Below are 11,341 nucleotides of genomic sequence, written 5' to 3' on the forward strand. Positions count from 1 at the left end.
GCTATCATCTTCTAAATCAGCTTCTAAATTTAGCTTGAAGTTGTTGTTGTAGACATGTGCTAACTAAAAATAAAGACAATTAAAATGATTGTTCACTCAAAAATAGATATATAATGAACTTTGAAGATTTATTTCTGGCATCACTTGCATGTAATGTAGTGTAAAGAGTAGTAGAGAGTGCAAACTGCTGAGTAAAATGAGGTAGGCTAGGCACTAGGCAACCAAAAGAATACAAAAACAAAAATAAATACTTGTACAGATTACAAAAGTTTTGCTTTGCTTCACTCATCTCTGGCATCAAACATACATTTTAAATGTATTGAATAGTGCTGCAAAATAAAACGAGGTAGGCACTAAGGCAACTAAAAAAGAGCAATTATCCACAAAAAGAAATGTTTGTAGAGAAAAGGTTTGGTCTCAATCAAATAACATAACAAAGAAAAGTGCAGGAGACTGAGCAAATAAATTGTTTCTCTCCTGTGTGGACTATTCATTCATAGCGAGGAAAGTCAGCATTTCCACATGTTCTGGAGAGAGGCTTGCTCTCTTTTGAGAGCAGATGTTCCCTGCTGCAGAGAAGATCCTCTCGGATGGGGTGGAGGTTGCAGGGATGCACAGAAAAGATTTTGCCAGCTTTGATAGTGTGGGGAAACGCCCCTAATGTGCGTTATTTTGGCAGGCGAGATGTCAAACTTTTCTACCACCTCCTCCTACAGCACATAACGTAAAATAATGTAAGAAGGCTTTTAACATAACGATATCATTAGCCAATAACAAGCTAACTAGCTTACCGAGACGAGCCATCGTCTTCCTCGTCATCTGCCACAACGTGCTTCCTTTTTAGATGCTCGCGTATCATAGACGTGCTGCCATGATAAGCGAGTTCAGCTTTGCAAATTGTATATTTTACATTCTTTTTTCAACGTTGTGGTTGAAAAAAGACACTGGGAGACGCTAGCCAGTGGCAGCTTCAGGGAAGAAAAACGAAAAAATAATAATAATCATTTCAGCTCCCAAAAAACATGCGACGACGTCGATTGCCAAATATGTCTTATGTCGGCGACGATTTTGGTAATCGACGTCGTCGCGACTAGTCGACTAATCGTGGCAGCCCTAGTTGTATGGTAATGATGGTGGATAAATGATGAGGAGTGCTGTGATGGTTATGATTATGATTGTGATTTCTTTATTTTTTTACTAATCAGCAGCATCCTTTTTAGCCCGTTTCTCAATCATTGGGTGAATTGGGTCTCCGAGCATCAAAGCTGCAACAGAAGGAAGACATTAACACTAGGAAAGCCGTGAGGTGTTAAACAGCACCAGTGAGTAAAAAAAAATTTCTACCATTGCACTCGATCAAATGTCAGGACCCTCCTTTCATGACTTTTCCTAGATATGTGCGTTCTACCACCCAGCATCTTTACATTTGCAAAATCGAGTTAGTATAACGCGATTTTGCAGTATTTCTGTGTGTGCCTGTGTATTTGCCTTGGGATTCGGCTGCCATCTTTTTCTCCAAGGCTGCAATTCTCTTTTATATCAGCAGAGGTAGCAAGGGGGCACACACTGTGCTCAACCTTCAGGCTTCAGTGCTGAATTAGATACAGTGGATAAGACTGATATTTGTAACATAATGTGTTTATATATAGGCTATATATAGCAATAGTGATACATAAGATATGTATATGTACAGACAGTTATACAAATGATAAACTGTACAGTATGTCTCCCAATCCCTTCAGATTTGTTGGAGCTGAGTTTTTTTTTTCACCCAAGTTCCATGCAATAGTGATCAAATATTATGATATGTGTAGCCTATGTACAGTTATGAATGATACACTGCACAGTATGTACCTATCAAGCTGTGTGGTATTACATAGGTACCGCAGCAAAGTAGTTCATCAACGAATATTATATAACAAACGGATATTTATAATATTGTATATAATGTCTTTTTTGTTTATCACTGTAGACCACGTTGTAGTAGTAGCCAGTTGCAGAGTGTATTAATTATTTTGTTTGTTTGAATCCTCACTGTGTTCATGTTGTGCAGTGAACAAACAATTGTTGGGTGAATAAACTGTCTCTTGCCGTGAAATGTGTACATCAAATAAAATGATGTCGGCGATGATTATGCCTGTACAGCGCTGTCAATTTTCAAATATTGCTATAGGCTATATATATGAATGTTCAGTTGTGATATGAAGTAGCCAACAATTCTCATGTCGACCATGATAATAATAGGCTACAACAAGGTTGTACATAGATATACGCAGATTCATATTTGGATAGTTGATTTTGGCACCATTGTATAGTAGCCAATTGCAGAGAGTATAAATTATTTTGTTTGTTTACTGCACATTATAAATTAAATTAAAATAGCTGTTGTGAAAAGTGAAAATATAGTGTGTTCATGTTGCAGTGAAATGTCTTTACATAGATATATCAGATGTGATATTTCTACTACAAACGAACACAGACAGAGAGACAGATAATTCAAGTAACATTTTTATTTACTTGCAATGTTCACGTCAATTCTTCCAAGTAAAAAGTAGACTTTCTGAGGCAGTGAAATAATACATTATCAATACATGATATACTGGTGGCCTTTCCTGTCTGTCTTCACTAGATCTGTCCAATAAAATAAAAAATTATGAGTGGGACTGCTCAGAAAAAATAATAATACATTATATACTGTAGGCCTATTATAAATATCCGTTCTTTATATAATATTAGTTGATGATTACATAATCAAATGTAGGCTACTTCAATTACTTTGCTCCGCACAACAGAGAGAGTTGAGTAGCCTACAACTAACCTACTCAACTACTCACCAGGCTGAGTACAGCCTTTCTGGTGGGAGGTGAGGGGGGGATGGTAGAATGCTTTGTTTGCTGATCGGCAAGCAATCATCATGAATAAGATTACGCTCCCCCTCGCATGATCCATTACATCAAGTGAATGGAACTCTCTTTAGAAATTAGTTATTCTTGTTTATTTCAGTGGTGTAGGACGTGACTTTCATTCATACAATTCACCCCGTCTGTGTTACGAAGCACTTGAATACAATTCAATATTGACAAACAAACACAGTATACAAACACAATATTGCAATATTTATTACTATTATTTTTTTATAATAAACTTTAATTCGTTAGTAAAGCTCCCGCAGTCTCAATCTATCGTTTCGTTGGCGGATTAAATTCAGCCCCTGCTTCCGGGGGGCACGTACAGACGTACAGCTAATCCTAATGTGAAACGTCATCACTGCGCCTTTCTGGGAAAAAGGTGTCAAGAGCCTGGCAGACGGCCTTGTGTGACATCGCCCTCCAGCGATCCTTGTCCGTCAGTACACTCTTCTCCATGTTAAAATCTGCTCGTGCTGTTTCACACCTGATTGCGGTGGAATGAATGGCGATCCCGTGGCGGTCCTAGTGTTAAATTATTGCCCACATGTTCATACCATGTTCATACAATGAAATAGGTAATACATGACAATGAATGTGGGAGCGTTCTGAAGTAGCCACCCAGATGCTTTTGCCAGTCGTAGCATTGAACAAGCACTGTGCCATTCTCCAGGCCTACAAGCTGGGGGATGTTGATGTGTTTCACAGGAGAGCTGTCCCTCACGATTCTAGCAATGTCATCCAAAGTGTCCACTCTGGTCTTCCTGAAGCACTGCTTGACAAGGCCAAAGCACCAGTCAGGGCCAAACTTGGGATGGCCAGTGTCCGCCAGGCACAGTACCACAGCATAAAGTTGTTCTTGTTTTGCCCACTGCAGTTGTCACAGTTAAGGTAGTTCACTTGCTTAGGCATCCACAACGAGGAGAGGAACAGGGAGTGTAGTAGTGTCCCAGTCCACCAGGGGCCGCCAGAGGGAGGCACCAAGGAGTTAACAGGGAAATGGCGACCCCAACCGTAACAATGTTGTATCTAAATGCAAGAAATTACGTTACTGACATACTTTCTTTTCTCCCACCTCACTAATGTCATGGTGACAGCAGAATGTGAGATGGGGCCTGAGCTCAGAAAGCAGAGGGGGGGGACCATGTGGAAGAGCCTGTCCTATACCTCCATCTTCCTTGTGTTGGGCTTGGCAGGCCTCATGTTCCTGCTACGCAACATTGACGCTCTGGAGGTGAGGGGGGAAAGTTTGTTTGTGGGAGTTGATGAAGAGTTAGTCCCTGCCCAGGTTGCAACGGTAGGAGGATAGCATACTCGTAACCAGATCAAAAACTGACTTCCTGCATGAGTGGTGAAAGAGACCCCAGTTTGGTTTTGGGAAAGGATTGGGCTTGCCACTGTTCTTTCTTCCCTATTTCCTTTAAATATCTCCTCTCCTCTCCTCCCCAGCAAAAGCTGAATTTCAGGACTGTGTCGACACTCTCCCCGTTCCAGAGCAGCATTCACTCAGCCTTCACCCCGCAGGGCTCTCCTCCCCCGTACCGCAAGCAGAGCTACTGTGCCCATCTGGGCCAGAAGCCCTCACCTGAGGAGGCTGTGGAGGAACGCAACCTCCTTGAGTCCATAGCCTGGCCTGGGCCCCCACTCCGCCTCATTGATACGCCCCAGACAAGCAACCCTGCACACAGCCTGTTTACTATCCTACCAGCAGCGCAAGGGAGGGTGTGGCACCTGGGCGACCAGCTGGAGGCTCTGGTCCAAATGCATGACTTCCAGGGGCGGCCCAAGAGCTATGGCGGGGACTTCTTGTTGGCCCGGCTGCACTCCCCAAAGCTGGGGGCAGGCGTGGTGGGGCAGGTGCTGGACCACTGGAACGGGTCCTATTCAGCTATTTTCCCGCTACTATGGGTGGGTACTGCACACGTAGAGGTGACGCTGGTCCACCCTAGTGAGGCGGTCGCTGTGCTGCACCGCTTACGGGAGGAACGGCCTGACCGAGCGTTCTTCAAGAGTCTCTTCCGCTCTGGCTCTCGATCTGAGACGACTGTGTGTAACCTCTGTCTGCCGGCCAATCAGAAGCCATTGTGCAACTATACAGATCTTAAGACAGGGGAGCCCTGGTACTGCTATAAGCCAAAGCTGCTGAGCTGTGACAAACGCATCGACCACGCCAGGGCAGGCTATCAGCAACACTTGATCACCAACAAAGAAGCACTACTCTTCCAACGGTTAGTGGGGATAGCTGTGTGACACACAGTGTGTGTATACTTCAAGGCTACATAGTATTATACTTTGTGCCTCTGTCTGTTTACAATATGTGTAGTAGCAGTAGTAGGGTTTTGCGTGCGTTTCGTGGAATGAAATGTCACACCAATTTACATACATTAAAAAAAAGAAATTACAATGTTCTATAAAATGTATGATATGGTTTTGATAACATATACAAATTTTTGTTTCGGATTTGTGTTAGTGGTGTAAACATCAAAGTACAAATTCATGCAACAGGGTCTGGCAGTGTTACTGTGCTGCCTGAAATTAAAGGTAAGTGCGCATGTGTGTATGTGTGTGTGTGTGTGTAAACGTCAATACAAATCAAACTCCATCCGTGCATTATCGATCTACCTCTAATGTTAGCTGCTACATTCAAACTTTGCTCTCATCTTTCAGACAAATTGGAGGTGAAGAACAGCAGTGTTAAGCCAGAGCCTACGAAGGTCTTGCCCTCTGGGTATTACTTCCAGGGATCATGGCGAGGGCTAGGTGGAGTCATGGTGCGCCAGTTTAACAGCGTTTCTGCCGTTACTCAGTGTCTTACGGGCAAGGTGGTGTACATGTATGGAGATTCCACTGTCAGACAGTGGTTTGAGTACCTCAACACCTTCTTACCAGGTGAGTGTGACATTCTCCATAATCAGTTGTAAGGTGCTTTCTCTCTCTCCTCTCCAACCCCCAACTCCCCACTAATCTCCTCCCTCTCTGTCGGCCTCAGAGCTGAAGCAGTTCAACCTGTACAGTCCTAAAAAAGCAGGGCCCTTCATGGCGGTAGACAGCAAACACAACATCCTGCTGAAGTACCGCTCCCATGGCCCCCCTATCCTCTTCACTCCCATCAGCTCTAACGAGCTGCGCTATGTGTCCAATGAGCTGGATGGCTTGGCCGGAGGCCCGAACACTGTGGTCGTCATCAGCGTCTGGGCCCATTTCACCACCTTCCCTGTGGAGATCTACATTCGCCGACTTCGGCACATCCGGCGGGCCGTGGTGCGACTCCTGGACCGGGCTCCCAGAACCCTGGTGGTGGTCCGCTCAGCCAACCTCCGGGGTCTGGACCCAGAGGTGAGCCTCAACTACAGTGACTGGTTCTCACTGCATCTGGATCGAGTACTCAGGGCTATGTTCAAGGGCTTGGATGTCCTGCTGGTGGATGCCTGGGAGATGACTCTGGCCCACCACCTCCCCCATGATATCCACCCGCCCCCCACCATCGTCAAAAACATGATAGACACCCTCTTGTCCTACATCTGCCCAGGGAAGAGTTAGCTCAGAGAGAGACATCTTTGCTATACGGGGGAGGGGGGTTATGTTTACAGCAGTTGAATATCATCCATAAATGTGTGCTAAATTTGCAAGGTGAGTGTTTCAAGGGATAGCAGTAGCATTTTACATGATATAATAAATATCTGATCTTAACTCTGTATCGACCAATACTCCATCAGTAGTCGGAATCGCTATCGACAATGAAGGAGTGGTATCATTCCTAATATTGCAAAAAGTTATATTGTCAGTATGATTTTTTTTTTATATTGCCCAATCCTAACATCAACCATCTCACAATCACAAACACACCAACCAGATGGAGAGATGGGAGGGCAGACTCTGTAATCAACAGAAGCACATTAATACAGTTTTTTTTTTCTCTCACATAAATAGCTCTATTGAAACATATATGTATGTATGTATGTATGTATGTATGTATGTATTGAAACATATATGTACAGAAACTCACTAAAGTATAAAACACTAAATGGTTAGAAAGTGCAACGTCTCTGCTTTCAGAAACGGTTGGATTTTTTTCGATTACACATATAGTTCAAGAATTACGATAGTTTGAACGAACCCTGTAAAATCCTGTTGAGAAGTTATCGCAACATAGAAATAACTTTTATGTTATTTTATTTTATTACTTCTTATGTTTCTACTTCCATCTTAACTCTTTCACCACCAGAGTTTTCTGAAAAAGTTGCCAGCCAGCGCCAGCCTTTTTGATCATTTTGACTCATCTTCAATAATTCCCAGAATATTCTGTTCTATGAATATGTAAACACTGAATACATCAGAAGAAAGAAGAGACCTTCTTCTTGCACACAAAAAAAATACACAAGTGTATGGGCTCCCATATTCCCATCCAGCCTTCCCTGAGGGTCCTCGTTTGGTGCTCTAAAGTAATGAGGTCTGGCTCTTGCTTCCTCAGCACCAGTTTCCTCACCACCTGTCTGTCTGTCTGTCTACCTCAGCACCTGCCTCGGCTGACACAGGCGAGGCAGGTGCTGAGGTAGACAGACAGACAGGTGGTGAGGAAACTGGTGCTGAGGAAGACACTGCCTTACTGGTCCATGACCTCACAACCCTTTCAATGAAGGAGCGAAATGTGTTGCATCTGCCCTGTGGGTTTCTAGCTTTGTAGATGACAAAAGCATTGAAGATACAAACAAAATGTAATACATTTCTTTGGCTGTGTCTTCCTGACAAACGGGTAGTATGCAATGTTCAGCATCATGCTAGAATATTCTGACCCCCCCCCCCCCTCAAAATGCTCCCTGTTATAACTACAAGCATGTGCTTTCAGGGGTACCACCCAGTGACCTAAAGATGTCACCACAAAACATATTAAGTGTCTCAGACTTTGCAAACAATAGTTAGGGGGGGGGGGGGGAACGTAAAGAGACACCATATTCTGACCCCCTCCCTCAAAATGCTCCCTGTTCCACCTACAAACATATGCTTTCTAGCAGTGGTGTAGGTGACTGAAGTGGGTAGTCTATATTATAAAAGCAAACATTCTGAAATTGTTCGTTTTTTACATCAGTGGTGGATAAGAAGTGCAGTGAGCAAAACATGTAGGCTAACCACAATACATGTGAGGGGGGATAAATAATATAATACATAAACATATTACTTGTAAACTATTATGTATTCTAAGTGCTCTCGTAGTGTATTATCGTATTTGCTGAGTGGTAGAAACTGTTTAAACACTCATCTTGTCGAAAGAACAGCGCAGATCGAACTATACGAGCTGCCTACTGAAAACAAAACAAGCGAATGCGCGTTCACGCGTAGGGGGGTCTGAATCTGCCGGGGGGTCGAAATACGGCACAACACCGTTCCCCTGCGTCTCCGTCTTTCGCGTCACACTGTCCTCCGGCTCAAAGTCACTATTACGGTCGTAATGTAAATCACCTGCCTCATCAAAAACCTCTCGGTCTGAGTCCCACAGTTTGGACATGACAAGTTTAGCTATTTCAGCTGCTGAATAGCTTTTAGGCCGCGGCATCTTTGGGGAAAAAGTGGCGCGACTGTGATTTGATAATCCCGCTTATTACGCACTGGAAAACAGCTGCACATCGTCGAGTTTTCCTGAAAATTCCTGTTGGCTTGGTGAAGGATGGACATGTGTAATACTTGGTCAAACGATGCATAACAGAGCCCCCTAGCGTCTGGCAGTGATAACTCTGAAACCCGGAATATTCCGTTATTGGCGGCCAAGCGTTCTATCATAAAACACGGAATTTTACGGGTTTGGCGGTCAAAGAGTTAAGACCTTTTTAAGGCGTTTTATTTCAACCCAAGCAGAGTTTAGCAGACAGGAAGATGTTAGCTCGGGCATCATGTGACTTGGATGAGATGAGATGTAGACCCCCCCAAATATTTTTTTTGCAGATCTACGTGATTCACATGGGTCACCTATTTTGAGGTAAAAACGGCGAATTTCGCCGAAAGGTGACACGTTTGCACCATTGCGCTAAATCCAGTAGCCCATTCGGTGGTAACCCGCCCCATCTGGCAACCCTGCACTCTAGACGCACTTGCTCATATCTTACTCATATCTTTGACGGCTTCCGCTGCACAAAAACTTGAAAATGAAACCGTTATCATGTTATCCTATATATGTTATCATATATATTATATATCATAAATCTAGATATACTTGCAGTATACAGAGTAGACCTGTATCCTACAAAGAGACTTAGATTTAGATTTAGTAATCTAAAAAGTAATTAGACCCCTATAGGCCTACTACCTTTTAATTATTTTTATTAATTTTTAATATAATTTATTTAATGTTTGTCCTATTGGCCTTGAGTGGAGTGTCCATCGCCTTTGCAGCGCCATATCAATATCACCAGTGTAATGTTCCCTCATCTGTGTTGCAGTGCCATATCAACGTCACCAGAGGGTAGTGTCCCCCTCCTTGTGTTTGCAGTGTCATCCCCATGTCACCAGAGTGTAATGTCCCCCTCCTTGTGTTTGCAGTGTCATCCCCATGTCACCAGAGTGTAATGTCCCCCTCCTTGTGTTTGCAGTGTCATCCCCATGTCACCAGAGTGTAATGTCCCCCTCCTTGTGTTTGCAGTGTCATCCCCATGTCACCAGAGGGTAGTGTGGGTTTCCCCTGTTCACTATTTTAATGGCCTAATAGCTAATCTACCTGTAGGGGCTCTGCATTGCCCACATCGTTAGTCCAGGGAAGTTGGTAATGATAGTGCTGGGGATAGGTTTGAAGGGTGGAAGTCAATATTTATCATGGATTTGTAATAAAGCTTATTCTTTTTACATGCTTGTCCTGGTATTTTGTGTGAGGGTGTGTACTGGGGAATCAAAGAGCTTGTGCTCGGAGGGTTTAAGGGTGTTCACTCCGTACTGTGACATAAGCAACAGAGAAGTCAGGAAACAAATACTGCTGTTACATGACCAACAAGACAAAGGAGGCTGAATCCAGTCTATACATGTATCTGTTCATCACACCCATCACACTGAGTCTGGAGTTGGAGTGTATATGTGGAAGGAGGTGAAGAGAGGACGGTTAGGTGATGTAGGGGCAGATGACAGAAAGAGCACAACTGTAGCCTGAGGAGTGACACATCTGTAACCTCAAAGAGCCTGGGGCACCTTAAAGGACTTGGCTTCTTCTTCTCTCGCCTCTCCTCACCCCACGTCTTTTCGCTTCTTATCTCTTCCTTTTCTTCCTTTTCCCGAACCCTTTCTTATTATTTCCTCACTTATTCTCAACCCGCCTCTCCTTGCTCCTACTTTTTTAACCTATTTATTTTTTATTCACTTGACCTCTCTTCACCTCTGTTCTCTCTTATCGTGACTACTTCCTAACATCTCTACTAATATCCTGTCCTCTTCTCTCCTCTCATCTCTTCTCCTTTCCTCTCCTCTCCTCTCCTCTGTCCTAGTAGCTTTCTCTCCTAACCACAGGATGAGAGGGGCCCTGGACTATGAGGACCACTTGTTGAAACATCCTTCAGAGTCTATCTAACCCTAACCCTAACCCATTTAACACACCGTTACCATCCTCCTGATGCTCCTGATACAGGTAAGAACTGTCCTGTCTCTGTTTAATTATCTTAGCAACTCAGCGACATTACCACCCCATTACAGTGCGATAATAATATGCTAACTTAATCAAGCTCTGGTGGCATACAGTATTATACCATATGTGAAAATAGAGTTGAGTTAGTGATACCCTTTGTCAAACAATGTCCAAGCATGGAAGTTGGAAAAGGCAATTCAGTGACCTGCTTGCACCCACATGACATGGGTGCTGTCACATGACCATGGCTTCAGTACTCGTAGTCGCTATTTACACATGTTATGTACAGTACAAAGAGGAGACAAATCTTTCGTGATAAGATGCACATTGTTGTACATAACCAAAAAAGGCAGAGGCACTGGTAGTGAAATATTAGGAAAATCATAAAGTTTAGATTTTCAAGAAAAGATGTACTGCATCTGCATGTTATATAGTCATGGTTGATTTGCTTGATTTGATTTGATTTGATTTTTTTCATCATTTCACAATCTCTTGAACATTATGCGCTATGTGCTTTCGGAAATTGTGTGGTAAATCACCGGCCAAAGAGAGAACAGGAGGACATTTCCATAGATCTTCCATTCAGAACGATGAAAGAAAAAAAATGGCAACTTGTTCCAGTTCTATGTGTTTCACAGGTTGAATGTGAGATGAATGAAATATCACTTTAACTTAACAGGATCTTGCGATGGCTATTGATTTGTCATATTGTACCTCTCTATGTAATGTATTTTTGTACGAATTTAGCTATTACAAACAACTTGTACACATTTCGTATTGGGATATAAGATGTTAAAAAATGACTGTGCTTTCCCTCTGTCCACTTGGAACTCCATGA

General features: G+C 43.2%; 1 protein-coding gene across 1 annotated transcript; it reads left to right on the forward strand.

Moving 5' to 3' along the window:
* Window positions 1-3,993: 3,993 nt before the first annotated feature.
* On the forward strand, window positions 3,994-6,446 carry LOC308152236 (NXPE family member 3-like; the record flags this gene model as incomplete). Its single annotated transcript, XM_080525162.1, has 5 exons — window positions 3,994-4,140; window positions 4,359-5,134; window positions 5,377-5,447; window positions 5,574-5,795; window positions 5,896-6,446. 5 exons carry the CDS (start codon window positions 3,994-3,996, stop codon window positions 6,444-6,446), a joined length of 1,767 nt encoding a protein of 588 aa, XP_080381288.1.
* Window positions 6,447-11,341: the final 4,895 nt, after the last annotated feature.

Source organism: Nansenia antarctica (assembly GCF_963989245.1).
Source record: "Nansenia antarctica genome assembly, chromosome: 1".
NCBI lineage: Eukaryota > Metazoa > Chordata > Actinopteri > Argentiniformes > Microstomatidae > Nansenia > Nansenia antarctica.